The sequence below is a fragment of the Ixodes scapularis genome, unplaced genomic scaffold, assembly GCF_016920785.2.
Source record: "Ixodes scapularis isolate PalLabHiFi unplaced genomic scaffold, ASM1692078v2 PGA_scaffold5__190_contigs__length_132052651, whole genome shotgun sequence".
NCBI lineage: Eukaryota > Metazoa > Arthropoda > Arachnida > Ixodida > Ixodidae > Ixodes > Ixodes scapularis.
This window is the reverse complement of record NW_024609880.1, coordinates 47,309,484-47,324,902: the sequence shown is the minus strand read 5'-3', so window position 1 is coordinate 47,324,902 and position 15,419 is coordinate 47,309,484. Positions and strand designations below refer to the sequence as shown.

Sequence of the window (15,419 nt, the reverse complement as noted above, 5' to 3'; positions counted from 1 at the left end):
TCCTAACTGGGCTGTTCCCTTTCGAAACATGTGGCATGTAATGGCAAGCGATGAAAACAATGTTTTATAATGTAGTGTAACTTTTTGATGCCGTGTAATATCTTTTTTTGTTGTTTAGGCAACTTGTTTTTGCAAGCTCCTTCGTTTTTACGGAACAGCTCATCTATGTCGTCCAACCTCTCGCTTTGTGGCGAACGCCAAGATCTAAATATTACTAATGAACTCAGTGTTTGACAACTGCGAAAACAGGGTTACACTTTTGAATAAACAGACACAGTAAGTCACTCAAAAGAGTGACCTCGGAGTGAAATGTCTGGTTACTTTTGCATTGTAACTTGGGTCAAAAAGTACAATACGAGAAATATATCAGCTTGGAGGCATGCAGACATCAATTACCTTTTTGTCTATAAAATCACATCGTTTGTAAAAAAAAACATTCTTCACGGAGCATGCTATCGTGTTACTGAGACCACGATCTGCATCCGGCATGTGGGGGAAAAAAACACCCCCCCCCCCAAAAAAAAAACGCATCTCCACGTGGTGAATGATGTTGATTAGGGCGAAGCTCTGGTGGTGCTTGTTTGCGTAGACGCTGAGCCGCAACATGCCGAGCCTTTCGTTCGTTTTCATCCATGTCGCGCTGCGGTCAAATGCGTATATAACCACGTTCCATACCACACATCCTCTTTCTGACATGGATGAAAACGAACGAAAGGCTCGGCATGCTGCGGCTCAGCGTCTACGCAGACAAGCACCACCAGAGCTTCGCCCCAATCAACACCATTCACCACGTGGAGATGCGGTTTTTTTTTTTCCCTACACGAGCACGAAAGCACGTGCTCACGAGCACCCGACGGACATACGGACATGCCTACGTTATTTTTATTTGTACCATACCTGCTATAATCCCTCAATGGGGATTGGCAGTATTTTGAAAATAAATAAATAAATAAATAAAATGCCTAGCCCCTAAGGAGCTTTGCCCCTAAAAAACCTGTCACTCAAAGGGTTAATAAAATCGTAAGCCTCCATGGAGCTTAGCACGAAGAGCCAAGACTAGCCACACTTTAGCTGTGTCCAATGCCTTAACTTTAGTGGCATTTGCAAAAGTGTAAAGGCCCTTCACACACTTGGTAACTGAGTACGACAGAGAGAGACAAAATCTATTGAAACCTCTTAAAATTTCTTAGGACGAGAGAACACATTGGCACGCTGGCACCATTCATGTGGTAGCCCTGGAACTGCATTTCACAAGAGCAAAGGTTTAACGGGATTTCCGAGGTCAAATGTGCATAATACCTATGAGAAAGGCTCGTTTATAACGTAGACAAAAGTTTTTTGAGCCAAAAAAGAAAGAAGGATGCCCAAGAGAAATAGAAAATATCCCATACTGCCAAGTTTACACTGCTACCCAATGGATGGCACCAGTGTGTCCTCTCGTCGTAAGAGACATTAAGAGGTTCCAAGGCACTCGGTTCTAAGAGGTTGCAAGTGTGTGATTGGGCCTTAAGGCTTGGAATCTAGCAAGTCGCATAATTTCAATCTGACCACCAGCCAAACCACCCTAGCCCTAGTCAGACCTCAACAGAAACAGCCAAATATGTTTTAAATTGGAGCAAGTGCCGAGTTATATTAGTATAACAAGCTCGGCACTCGCAGACATCTAAAACGTTTTGTTGGTGCCCTTTTCCTGTGTTCCTGTATGCATCAGTGCTTTGCATAAATTCAACAGTTCAGAGGCTCAAGTAATGTTTGTTTGCCACATTTGAGAAAGATACAGAATGCAAGCTAACTTTCAAAGAGTAGTATCAACACAGTTTTTACTCTGCTAGATTTTTGTCACACTGCAAAGTGACATCGACTCGTCACAAGCTGTCTCATTTGTTTAAATCTTGCAGGAATTGCGCTCGGATGCCAGAGTGCCCCAGAGGCCCACTGGATACCTTTCTTTTTTTTTCCTTACAATATTATCTTGTTTCAACATTTTGTAACGGACTCAGTTCCTTAAAGGGCGACTCCGGTAATATTTTTTTAGTTTGGGATTACAACTGTTTTCACTGCTGAAGCAGTGTCCCTGAATTACAATGTATAACTTTTTTTTTTTTTTTTGATACTGTGCATAGTTTTTATAAATATCACGGCTTGAAAGTTTGGTTTCAGGCGTCTACGGCAAAACCGAAATTATCTGCTAGAGGGATGGGAACACTGATCATCAGCCGTGCAGCCGCGACGTGATGTCTACTTGGTGCTGCGGTACACGGTACAACCAATCAACCGCAGCCCCACTGCGACGTGACGTCACAGGGGTGCTACGCCAGTGTTGCTTGATTAAAAGCTAACCCGCTTGTTGCCCACTAAAGAGCAGCTGGTTGTATCTTTAAAATCAGTTTTAATGGAGTAAGCGGCTTCACTTTGACAATAATATTTCGGCTGGGATCATATTTCGTGCCAATAAAGCGATACCAGTCATTTATTTTGGTTTCGTTTTCGATCAAAGTCTTTTATTCAAGTAAAAATATCTTCTAAAGCATAGTTTTAATACAGGAAAGATGACCGGGGGAGTGCCAAGGGAATGTCTACCCTCTTGGTTCAGCATTTTGAACTTTTGAATGAGGAACAACCTAGCTTCCAGAGGCAATTTCTGCACTTTATTATAACATTCATTTAATTAAGTTCCATAAAAATTGTTTTGGATCTTGGAAGGAACAACAGATACCAATGTCTGGGTATGCTACTCGAAAACTTCCATGGCGATGCAATCAAAGGTACAGCAGCGTGTGCATGCGCACATCTTGAGCACCGAAAAAACACCGGCAGGTGCCCTCCTCTATTGGGGAGCACCCCAGAAAGTCGTCCTTATAAAATGGTAATTTATAAGGCAACAATCACATGTAAATTCCACACATTTCATTACTTCAGAAGCATGCACCCCTTTTATTGGAAGCCTTTTGATGGCAAACTCCGATACAGAAGGCTTGCAAGATTATCACTAAGTGCCCCCTTTATTCAACAGGGTATTGCATGAGGATGGCTAGTTGGGCTAGTTGGTTTTGCATCATGGTGTAATACGCCAAAACAACAGGGACAGACACAACGAAGGTAGAACTAGACAGGACGCGGCGTAACTTTCAACTGAATTGTTTATTTAGAAGACAGAATTTAGGAAAAATATAATATAAAAGCAGGCACACGTGGCAGAACAACAGATAAGGTCCAAAAACACACCCCCCTCAAATGCCAGTGTCATTGGTTCTTCAAATAGTAGAATTCTTTATCAGTCAATGACAAAGAGGGAGCGCTTATGCAAGTATTGTCGTGGTGGGACCTAATCCGGAAAGCTTCATGAATTTCTCTTGCCGTTTTTGTTTTATAATGGCCCATGACACAGGTGTCACCAAAGATGGGGCTGCACTTTTCAGAGTTGGGCCCGCAATCGCAACGGTCACAATGAACCGCTAAGTGGCCAGACGGGGACTGTCTGATCGCCAACGCATGCTCTCTGACCCTATCATTAATGCATCTCCCCGTCTGGCCCACGTACACCTTACCACATGACAAGGGGATTTTATACGTGACACTGGTAGCGCACTCGCGGAACTTGGTGACATGTCGTTTTTTGCATGACTCTCGTGTCACATCCGATTCGTCTCCTAATCGGCTTATCCTCTTACAGAGCGAAGAAAGTTTGTTCGGTGCTGAAAAAACGACTGGTACGTCAAAGCGATGGGCCACCTTCTTCAGATTGTGGGACATCTTATGTATGTACGGTAGGACAACAGGCCTACCTACTCTCTTAGGAGCCCTTTCGCACACTGCGCTGTTGTCTTTTCTCATCTTTTTTGCTAAGGTCTCTGAAACATCTCGAAGAACATGACGGGGGTACCCTGCCGCTTCAAGTCTGCTGAGTTGAGAATGAAAACTGTTGTTCATCCTGTGGGGGCATGATTTCTATAGCGCAGCCCTTAGGCAAGATGAAGCAATGCCCCTCTTCACTAACTTGGAATGCGCCGAGCTGAATGGAAGCATTCCTTTCTTGGAACGGGGCTCATACGCCCAGCAGGTGTGCTCCGCTCCGAAATATATCCCAAGATCCAAAAACTGCAGCCGACCACAGACCGACGTCTCGTGGGTGAATTTTAAGCCGAAAGCGCAGCTTGCGAACAATTTTAAGAAACCGGTGATTGCTTGATCATCCGCAATTACAGGGCGGGAAACACACACCAAATAATCGTCTACGTAACGAAAAAATTTTACATGTTCCTTTTGCTGAATTTTTTCAGAGATACGCTTGTCGCAATTTGCAAGAAAAATGTCACACAGTACCGGTGCTACAGCGGAACCGATGCAGATACCACGTTTCTGCACAAACAGCTCTCCCTCGAAGGAAGCAGTGTGCGAAAGGGCTCCTAAGAGAGTAGGTAGGCCTGTTGTCCTACCGTACATACATAAGATGTCCCACAATCTGAAGAAGGTGGCCCATCGCTTTGACGTACCAGTCGTTTTTTCAGCACCGAACAAACTTTCTTCGCTCTGTAAGAGGATAAGCCGATTAGGAGACGAATCGGATGTGACACGAGAGTCATGCAAAAAACGACATGTCACCAAGTTCCGCGAGTGCGCTACCAGTGTCACATATAAAATCCCCTTGTCATGTGGTAAGGTGTACGTGGGCCAGACGGGGAGATGCATTAATGATAGGGTCAGAGAGCATGCGTTGGCGATCAGACAGTCCCCGTCTGGCCACTTAGCGGTTCATTGTGACCGTTGCGATTGCGGGCCCAACTCTGAAAAGTGCAGCCCCATCTTTGGTGACACCTGTGTCATGGGCCATTATAAAACAAAAACGGCAAGAGAAATTCATGAAGCTTTCCGGATTAGGTCCCACCACGACAATACTTGCATAAGCGCTCCCTCTTTGTCATTGACTGATAAAGAATTCTACTATTTGAAGAACCAATGACACTGGCATTTGAGGGGGGTGTGTTTTTGGACCTTATCTGTTGTTCTGCCACGTGTGCCTGCTTTTATATTATATTTTTCCTAAATTCTGTCTTCTAAATAAACAATTCAGTTGAAAGTTACGCCGCGTCCTGTCTAGTTCTACCTTCGTTTTGTCTGTCCCTGTTGTTTTGGCGTATTACACCATGAGGGTATTGCAGTGTTTGTAGCAAACAATCAGCAGAATGTTTTCTACTAAGCATCTGCTATTTGGCTCATCCCAGAATTGCAAGACACTTGCAGAGTATGCAGACTTCCAAGCTTCTATATTAGCGTTCACATCGAAATGAATTGGCCACATGCTGCCACTTCTCGGCACAAATATGCATGCTGCTCAACATGTCCTGAATAATCAGAAAGCTGCTTGTCAGTGAATGACGGCCAAGAGCACCATGTTTGCAACTGAAAGCGGATTATATTCCAAGCACAGTACAATAATTTATCATTCTGTAGATTTCCACTTTTTCAAGGCCTTAATTCTTTGTCTAATTTAATAAGCTAAAAAATGCTTTTAGTTTTTTGTTTTGTTTCTTGGAGTTGAATTCGAAAGCTCATTCGGGTGCTAGGATTTTAAGAGCTCAGAAAAACTTATCATGTCTGACTGTCATGCATCAGGCTTCAGGTGATTGTGGTTTTGTTACTCCATAGTAATAAATTTGTGAAAGCCCAATGTAAAAAAAAAAAGAGTAAATGAATATGTACGAAACAAAGGGAAAGTACAACTTAGAAATGCAAAATGGTCTCTGCAATAACCTGAATGCTGCAGTAGTTCAATACTATAATTGCCCTGTTTACACATGGGTTGCTTCCAAATAATCACAAAAACTGGCATATGTGCATAAAAGTTAATGGAAGATTTTAAAAAAAGCAGTACTACTTTGATTAATCACTTTTGCAGACCAATCTAGAAGTACTGATTGAAACCAAATCATGCATGTGAGCAGGACAGGATTGACCTTGGAGAGCAATTTGTCTCAGCAAAGCAATCTGCATCTGTGCTCGTTGACGAAAGTGCAGTGTGTCAACTCTAAATGTAATAAAAACATGACAAAGGAAAGCAAGTATTTAAAAATACTACAAATGAGTAAGAATAATCTGCGTCAGTGGTTGACCCCTTAGTTTTAGACAAACCACTTCGTGCAACCTAAGAAAAATACTACAGTAACATTTTCACCATGAGTTTGACTCATTCACCCAAAAACTCAAAAAGCAGGGGACTTCCCATATAAATTATTATATCAGTATCATTATTAGGACATCAAAACCTGAGAGGAAAGCAACACTCTTAGTGCCATAAAAAAGCTTGGTTCATTCCTGCACATAGGCACTTTGGAGTTTCTCCAAAAGTTGCAACCACCAGCATGTCGTTTTCACAGCAACTGTTATTGAACAAGCGAACGCAGGCCCATTGGTTTAATCTTCGAGACTTTTCAGCTTGAATTCAGAGCTTTCGCAAGCTGCTGATTGGAACATGTACAAATGTGGCTTTTTACAGCACCAAGGGGGTCAAATAGCTGTGAAAAGGCACAGGCTTGCTTTGGAGTCCCCTCCATATTTGTTTTCTTATAAAAAGTTCCATTTTCATCACCTTCACAAAATAATGAGTGCGTAAAAAAGCATAGCTTGCTTTGAGCAATACACCTTACTACTTAGATATGACACCATCTATCCAAAATTTTTAGTCATGTAAGATGCTTGTGATGGCTCTTAAGATTAACAGGAAGATAGTATGAAAAAAAAAGAAATGGTGGCCAATGCTTAAAATTCTTTTTTTGGCCACCACTGATGTTGCATGCCAAAGAAGCTATGACAACTCACAGACATACTGCCACTTTTGACGATCATATCATAAGACAATCTAAAGTTCTTTGATAGATGACACCCAGAAATTCGCCACATCCTAACAAGAGTTCACTCTTCTAAGTGCAGGTGTTCACTTGTGAGTGTGACAGCCAACTCCAAGGCAAACTGCTGGCCATCCAATGGCTGCCTAAAGAGCTGTGCATGCTGCCAGGCGTTGGAACCTCGTCCGCCGCTAACCCGTGCCTTGAGGCAGAGTGCCTGGGCCCCTTTCAGGCATGTCACGGTATGCGTCTTCTTTCCTGGAAAAGAGAAGGCAATGAGCATGATCTAAACAGGCATATATTAAATTATCCTCATCATCAGCCAAGTTATGGTTTCACCAAAGTGTATAAACCCTTTACTTGATTAAACTGAATTGACCCTTCGTAACACATTGACTGGGGAGCACACCTTTAGAACACATCAATGTTCGCAGCAGCTTGGAAGGCGCGCATCCACAGACGCGTCGCTCTTCAGTTGGTCTTTGGGAGCGCGTCTTCAAACGCATACTCTTTTTATCACACGGGCAAAAGCGTACGATACCAAAAAACATTGGCAAAATGGGGACCAAAAAAAATCCCCGTTTTGCCAATATTTTCTGATCATGGAAGTCCCCAGTTAAAGGGCAACTCCACTTCATTTTGTTCTTAAAATACAATGCAGACCTCTTCCGTATCACCTAGCAAAGCCACACGTCAAATATTATGACCTAGTTCTTTTCTTTCTAAATGTTTCTTAAACAATCCGGCAAGCTTTGGAATGCGCCAAGTTGCCAAAGTTGGCTGACGCTATCGGACGAATTGAGGCGCAACCTACAGCGCGGTCAAGGCTAATGCGTTGGCGTAGTCAACATTGAGCTAAGCGTCATCACCATTTCCCCTTTTTGTTTGTTTTTATTTTTCCGGGCAAGCGCGACGGGTGACGTCAGCAACGCTTCCTCTTGGCGCTCAGCGTAATGTGCCTGCTCAGCGTGCTTCTTGGGAGCCGTCCGGCAGTTACCGCCGTTTTCTGCATCAGAACTGCCATCGTCGCCTCACCGTTTGTGATTATATTGTCTCTCGGAGTTTTGTTCACCTTATGCGAGCAAACTGATGCGGCAGTTGTGCAGACGTCGTCGAATGTCGTAGACACCAAAACTTGGTGAAGAGTGTGGTGCAGAAGACACTTGCGCCTGGCACGTGCCCGCCCCAATCCCGCCCGTCATTGCACAGAGGATCACGTGACATCTCGTATAACATGACGGCCATGTTCTTGGCGGCCCGAGGCCAATCTTTCCAAACGGAGCCCGAGTTTCAATTTTGATTTCTGCTCATGTTTAAAGTAAGATTTAACAATATATACATCCCATTTTTCGCAAAGAAAATGATGCAGTGCCATTTATTAGTGGTTTCTAATGTGAAATCATTCATTATCCCTAAATTTCAGTCTCAAAAGCTCTAATATTTTTAAGATCACCCAAATCAAGCACCCTTGACTTCGTGAATCTTAGGGGACGATAAGGACCAAGTTAGAATAAATTTCCTCTTTTGGCATTATGCTTTCAAAGACGTTCACCTTGCCCGGTGTACAGAGGCTGTGTAATGCTGCCATCAGCCACATTTCTAGATCTATCAGTTGAAAAGCTCCACAGAAGAGTGACATTCGAAAACGGTTCTTCTCTGCTGCCTGCACGCGATACGGTATGGCCTTATAGCGCCCTTAGCGACAATGCCTCCACGGGCAAAGGAGGAGTTTACGCATGGCTTTTTTTGCACAAACTTTACATTAACCATAAAAACCACAATAAAATTACTTTCCGCCACAGGTAATGTGAAGCCAACTTTCCACCATTTCTGCCACTTCTGTCCGTAGGGCGGGCTGATAGCTTAGTGAGCACCACCGAGTAGATGGCCACGAAACGACATCAGGCATTCTAGGAAGCTTGTAAACTAACTCTGATCTAGTAATGTTGGCCATTAGAGCATCAGGTTTGGCTCTGGACAGGGTGGATAGATTGACTCTTGAAAAAGGTCAATTGGGAAAAAGCACCATTGGTCTGTTGACAAACACAAAAAATAAAAAAAATTAAAAATGAAAGATTTTGTCCATGTGACGCTCTCCGTGTGCCGCAGGGTCAACAAAGGATGTGACCAGCAAGATATCTGACACAGCCCATAGAACACATTATGCACCATGCGAAACAAGGGTCGTGTATCATATTCCCCTCTCTTGCAGAAGGGGCTACATCAGCCAAACTGGCTGATGTATAAACGAAAGAGCAAGAGAGCATGCAGTGTCTGTAAAGAGTACGTCAGCAAGACATCAGTCAGCTCAATGCCGGACCTATGGATTTGATGCAGAGCTCACCAGCATAACCGTCCTTCATAGGAACAAGAACTCCTTCGCACATGAAGTACTGGAGGCCTTGGCCAGTGAAGAAACAGAAGATTGCGTGAGCACCTCGTCGATTACGGCTCACAAAAAAGACCGACAATATCTGCGGTTTGCCATACCCCTTTGAGTGGTAGGCCAAAGATTTTTGGATTGTGTTTAATGTGCCGTCGGAGGAAGAAGAAAATGCCTAGGCTGGGAAGAGGATCAAGTAAAAGTCAGTTGTTAGTCAGCAGTGTGTTTGTCCAGTCCTTTTCTCTGTGTTGTATTTCAGTGTTCAGCTGACCCGATTGCCAGCAGTATGTACCAACTAGCTCAACTAAAATCCATACTAAGGATATCACATCCACGTCCTGTTCTGCACCCTTCATCTCCTGTGGGAATTACATACCGACGGCTGCCAGCAAGGGCGGTTGCCGTGCTGGGTTTGCCAACAGTGATGATCCCGGTTTCCAACAGCGAGCTGAGTCATCGCCGGTGTGCCGAGCTCACACCGCTACCAGTCGCCGCAGGAGTTTGGGCCAGAGCTTCCGGCAGACGGCCGTTCACTCAGAGGAAGGAACGCCCGACTGGTCGTGGAGTCCTGGATTGGACTCCGAGCCAGGCACGTAGCCAGGATTTTGTTTCGGGGGGGAGGGGGGGGGGGGCTGCCCGTGACAAAATGCTTTATGAGGGGGAGGGGGGAGATGAGGTCCCAGCAAAATGGAAGATTTCGGGGAGGGGGGGCCGGGCCCTGGCTACGTGCCTGCTCCGAGCGATGGGTCGAGTTGAGGCGCAAGCTCGTCCGATCGGTGATGACTGAACGCTAGTGTTTCCCATGGCCCTTACGGTCGGCGTCCCTTCCTGCGAGTGGACGCCCGTCTGCTGAGATATATGACCAAAACTCCTGCGACGACGGGTAGCGGCATGAGCTCGGCCCACTGGTGATGACTCCGCTCGCGATCCCCTTTGGCTCTCAAGTCGGCGGGCGCTGTGGATCCAGTCCACAGCTTGCTTGACCGCGGTGTCTCGTTGGGGACTCCCGTTTCCCAATAAACACTGTTGGATACCAGGATCATCATTGTTGGTATGGCGTTGGCAAACTCAGCGTGGGGACCGTCCTTGCTGGTAGCCGTTGGCTGCGTGGTGGGACGGGCATTGGGTTCCCTTTGAGCACTGGTTCCCGGAAGCAAAGGTATGTAACTCCCCTACACTCCTCAATGTGTTTTATACAAATACCTGTGAGGGTAACTGAAACTTAGATGCAAACAAACAAATGTGACTTGAAGTCTGCTGTTTTCTTGTACCCCAGAAATTTGTACTGCAAGATCAAACCGTGAGATATGCAAAGAGCAAGTTCGTCTGCTTCTTTTGCAAGGTTTGTGGTGACTTCAGAACACCGAGCTCTGACTGGGTTAGATTGAATGATAGTGGGCAGACCTCAAAGTAGGCTGCCTGAGGTCGACCCACTATCCTTCAATCTGATTCAAGTAGAGCTCGGCATTCTGATGTCACCGCAGCCCTTGCAAAGGAAGCAGGGGACCTTGCGCTCCGCATAGTAACTGACAAAACGAGAACAGCAGGGCGTCTCTTTCAAATGCCCGGCTTCCAGCACACGCTTGTCGCCTCCCATTGTGCTTTGGCTGTGCATGCGCACTCAACAATCGTGCAAAATGCCAAAGCATTATCGAATGTAGGAAGCTTGCACTGGATGCGGCACAACAGTGGCCGTAGCCTATGCAGCGGGACCGAGTCATTGCCGCCTGCTGCGATTAATCAGCGGTGCGGAGCTGGCCAATCGCAGCAGGCGGCAATGTCCTGGTCTGTTCGTCCCGCCGTGTAGATTAGTGCCCCGAAGGAACTCCCTGCTGTTCTCATCCCGTCAGTCACTGTAGACCGTTTTTTTAAAAAAAGCGCCGGAAAGATGCATTTTTGGCAGTTTAGCTCCCCGCAAACTTCCAGCCAAATCAGAGGGAGAACAATCTCCACCATAGCACCGCTTCTTTAACATTCATGGAATACTTTACGCCCGGTTCTCCGAGTGGTTAAAGGACCGGTTGGCGGGACATTTGTCACGAGATTTTTTTACTACACCTGTAAGAGGACCGATCTCCTCTTACATGTTGAATAGCACAACACGAGGACCTCGCTAAATTCCCAACTTCATGATTTCCACAGAGCTTCGTCGTCCCAGGAACTTTCCCATCAACAGGCTTGGAAGGCCTGCTGAAACGGAGCTTCTGGGAGTCTCTTGGGAGCCAAGAGATGACTTGCGTTTGCAAGCAGAAAAAAGGGTTTGTAGCTCCGGCTGCAGAACCCAAGTTTAGTCTCCACCCCTGCCCGGTTCAATCCGGATGAGGATTGTATCAGCGTGCGGTCGCGTATCACTATTGCGTAAGCACGTTAAAGACACCAGGCGAGCAGTCATACTGCGCTGCCTCAATTTCTCATCTACGACGTAAACCAGCATCACCGCACCTCGAAGGCAGACGCGCAACCTTATGCGGTATAAACACGAAGGTCAAATTTGGTTTGGATTTTGTAGACGGCAGGCAAAAAGAATTTATCAGGAAACATACCATCATCGAGGAGAATGGTTTTGCTCTCGCTCGCCAGGTGCCACTCCACCTTGCCGTCCTCGTAGGTTGTGCTCTCGCACTTCACCTCCAGCTTCTTGACGGCATTCCCGGGGGAGAAGTCCAGCTTCCAGGAGATGGAGCCTTCCGCGGCGTCTTCCCTCCTCGCCAGGTACGTCATCTTCCAGTCCTGCTCTTCCTGCCACAGAGATTCCAGAGAAGGATACAAGGATTATCACCTCTCTAGTCGGGAAGAAATCAATATTAGCAGGACATGTCCCAGTTTGCAAGACGCGCTAGGTTGTCTGCTTTTGTCTGGAAGATTGTTGTACTTCAGGAAATATTGCATCTCTAGAAAACTGAAATCTTGCAGAGCTTGAAAAATGTAAGATTACTGGAACTTCGATATAGGGAAAATTGCAAGGTTTTACATCTCTAAAAAATTGTGGAACTGTACATTTCTCAAAAATTGTAAAAACTGACAGCTCTTGTAAAATGCAAAATTGTGTATTTCTGGAGAAAAGCAAAGTTTCAGGAAAATTGTAATATCTTACACATCTGGAAAAATGTTAAATTTCTGGGAATTTTACATCACTTTACATTTGAGGTGACCTTGCAGTTCTGCTTTACCTTTCTGAGATACCAGAAAATGACACAAGGATGATTACTTGTTTAAATGGGAGGAAATTAACATTAGCAGGACACGTCTAAGTTCAGATGCACTAGGTTATCCACGTTCCAAGTAGGGACGTAAAATTCTTGGGAGATTTTAAATGTCCAGAAAAAAAGATCAGCTTCTTTCTGGAAGCCTTTTTTTTTTTTTTTTCTTGGTTGTGCTTTTTGGTGCACGCTTGCTTAGGGACAACAGATGCCTCAGTAAGGTCTGTGGCAATAGGAAAGCCCTGCAATAGTTTGTCTTCAGAAAACTAAACCAAGACCAAAACTGCAAAACAGCAGAGAAAAAATATGCCTGAAAATTTTGAAAGCTTCGTTTTAAATTACTAAAAAAAAAATGTTGCCTTCTTGTAAACTTGTTTTTTAGGCATTACATCTCTATTTTAAGGTGCCCCTGCTAAGTACACAGCGAGTAACATTGTTTTTTTTATCCCAAAATAATATTGCGATTAGTAGATGCTACCAACGGTGTTCATTGCTCTTTTTTATATAATCAACAATGCTACAAGTGTCTTTATAATGTGGCATGGTCTGTTGATTGCCATGCTTTCTCCTAGGCCTTAAATTTTTAAGCCCAACCAACAAAACCATTTTCTCAGGGTAGAAAATACTCTTCCCCATTTCCCCCCTCCCACTGCCCTCTTGACAGTGGGGACACTCCTTTTGTTGCTGCATCTTGGGGTTGGATAAGCAGTGAATCATCCAGCCCCAAGATGCAGTGACAAAAAGAGTCCCACCCAAATAGCAGTGGAAGAGGGGAAATGGAAAGGGTGGGGAAGATTTTCCCACCCTGCGGAAAAGTAGGTCCCTATATTTCGTAGATCAGCTTTAAGTCAATACTTGCTATTTTGCTGCCTCAGAGTCAGCTTGAATAAGCAGTTTTCAGATGACCCCTTATATGATTATTATGTGCGGTTAACTTTTCCTTGTTCATAGCAAGTGCCATGTTGCTATAGTGCCATGTTCATAGCGAGACAGTAATAGTGCAAAAAAGCAATCAGCATATTTCCTCTGTTTTGCTTTTAGAATCCAAAGGCTGTCACCAAAACTACTTGTGTCATGGGAAGTGCTCATTAGAGACATAACCTCGGCAAAAAGAATTGGTGCTTGCCATGTCCTTTGAAATTAAAATGTTAAAAAATGCCAATGTAATGTTTGCACTAACAGTACCGAATAGTGCAACTGTCTTTCACCTACTTAACCCTTGTCCTGACAATCAGCAGGATGCCAACCCCTCAAAGCAGAAAAAATTTGCCAACCTTTCGAAACATCCTGAATGCGCTAAAGGCACCTTTTGCCCAGCCCGAAAAGTGCATCATTTGCACTCCGTCTTCAAGTATAAAGTACTCGTCCCTCGACGCAGAGTACCTGAACACCACGTTCCTGCACCTCGAGTTTGTAAGTCTGTAAACAAAGGGCTCAACACTGCTCGAGGAAGCTCCCATCTCCCCACGTTGCAGCCTCCACTGCAGCGAACCCGAAGTCCTCCCGTGATGTTCGCTGTCGGTGGCCTTTGCCGGGATCAGAAATTCCGACAGCTCCAGTATTCTCTTCAGCATCATTCTGTTCCTGAGTCCCTCCGGCAGGTGTGCCTGCAACTGTCTGGTGACCGTCAGCAGCACCCGAATGAGCTCTCCCTCGGCGTAGAGCGTCCTCCGACTCAGCGTCTCTGCAAACCTGGACGTGTACCTCCACGTGACGTCTTGCACCTCGTCCTTGGAGAAGGCGATGACGTACGAGAGCTTCTTGCCCCAGCCGGCTTCGTAGATGAGTGGCACGTCGCAAACCGCCTCGCAGGGGTCACAGTGGAGCCAGCGCTTCTGCGAGTATGAAAACACCTCGGTCCAGACGTGGTCGGTCCAGTCGAGCACGTAGCGCGCGTCAAAGTCCAGCGCTCGGCAGCAGAGGGTGAAGCAGTTGGCCCATTCGCCGCAGCGGCCTCGCCGGGTCTCCAGGAGCTTTCCAGGATGGTTGTACCTCGGAAATCTCTCTTGGTTTGGACAGCGCGAGCAGGCGTGCAGTTCCACGCGGGAAGCGTCACCTTGGCGTTCCTCTGGCGTCGGCTCCGCGCGGCCGGCCATCTTGGTAGGTGCGTGACAGTAGCTGCAGTCGAGTGTGTCTACCCAGTGGAAGAAGGACTTCTTGAACCAATGAAGCAGCTCGAGGAGGAGAAAGTCATGGAGGCTTGGGCCGGGGTGGCTCTCGTCACGGTTTGTGTTCTGATCGGAGTAGTCGGTCAATGCGAGCTGTGCTTTGAGGTAGAGTTCCGACACGGGTATGCAATCTAGCGCTTTGCGCTGTAGGTCTACCCTCTCGTAGATGAGCACGCGCGACGAGTTCGTTTTGATGTGGGAGTAGAGGTCCTGTGTTGAGGTTTCCATGACTGGCGCCTGTAACGATAGAAATTTGAGGCCCTTGAAGCCGGGGCCTACGATGTCAATAATCGCGTATACAAAACCTCTACACGTCTGTGATTTAACGAGACTTCTTGGGCGAATCGGTGCACGTTGCTCAAGAAATTTGTAAGCGCAAACAAAGACGAACACGAAAAAGGGGACCCAGACCAGCGTTCTTCGTGTCCGTTTTTGTTTGCGCTTACCAGTTTCCGGACATCTGCGATTGTAGGAATAGAAGATGATTAGTTAAGTCGAGAAAAGCTACACGTCAGCAGTATCACCGAACCCGCTCAAGAGATGAAAACACGAACTAACTGACGCCCACTTATTCAAACACAAATTGACCACTTACCGAGGTCAGGACAGTGTGAACGACTGCTCTGATGTATTGGACCTGCCCCCGTTGATGGTAAACAAGAAGGCAGAGCGCCGGTTTCGATATGTTATTTCTTTTAGAATCTTTTTAGCCTTGTGCAAATCTCCTACCTCTACACAACACACGAAGGCCCGCAGAAGCGACGGAAACAAGCTGATACAAAGGGTGCGTTCGTTCAGCTTTTCACTCCAAACTTTAGAATGAAGA

At 45.8% G+C, this 15,419-nt stretch overlaps 1 protein-coding gene across 3 annotated transcripts; it reads right to left on the bottom strand.

The window, feature by feature from the left end:
• Positions 1-5,112: 5,112 nt before the first annotated feature.
• Positions 5,113-15,370, bottom strand: LOC8040944 (peptide-N(4)-(N-acetyl-beta-glucosaminyl)asparagine amidase). Of its 3 annotated transcripts, none has more exons than XM_042294069.1 (5): positions 15,189-15,350; positions 13,700-14,830; positions 11,769-11,964; positions 9,187-9,243; positions 5,113-7,100 (listed from the first exon to the last, which is right to left on the bottom strand). In XM_042294069.1, exons 2-5 carry the CDS (start codon positions 14,819-14,821, stop codon positions 6,910-6,912), a joined length of 1,566 nt encoding a protein of 521 aa, XP_042150003.1. In that variant the 5' UTR covers positions 14,822-14,830; positions 15,189-15,350; the 3' UTR covers positions 5,113-6,909. The 3 variants fall into 3 exon arrangements, with proteins under 3 accessions (XP_042150003.1, XP_042150004.1, XP_040063910.2); XM_042294070.1 differs by lacking the exon at positions 15,189-15,350 and adding an exon at positions 14,899-15,155; XM_040207976.3 differs by lacking the exon at positions 9,187-9,243 and having other exon boundaries at positions 15,189-15,370.
• Positions 15,371-15,419: the final 49 nt, after the last annotated feature.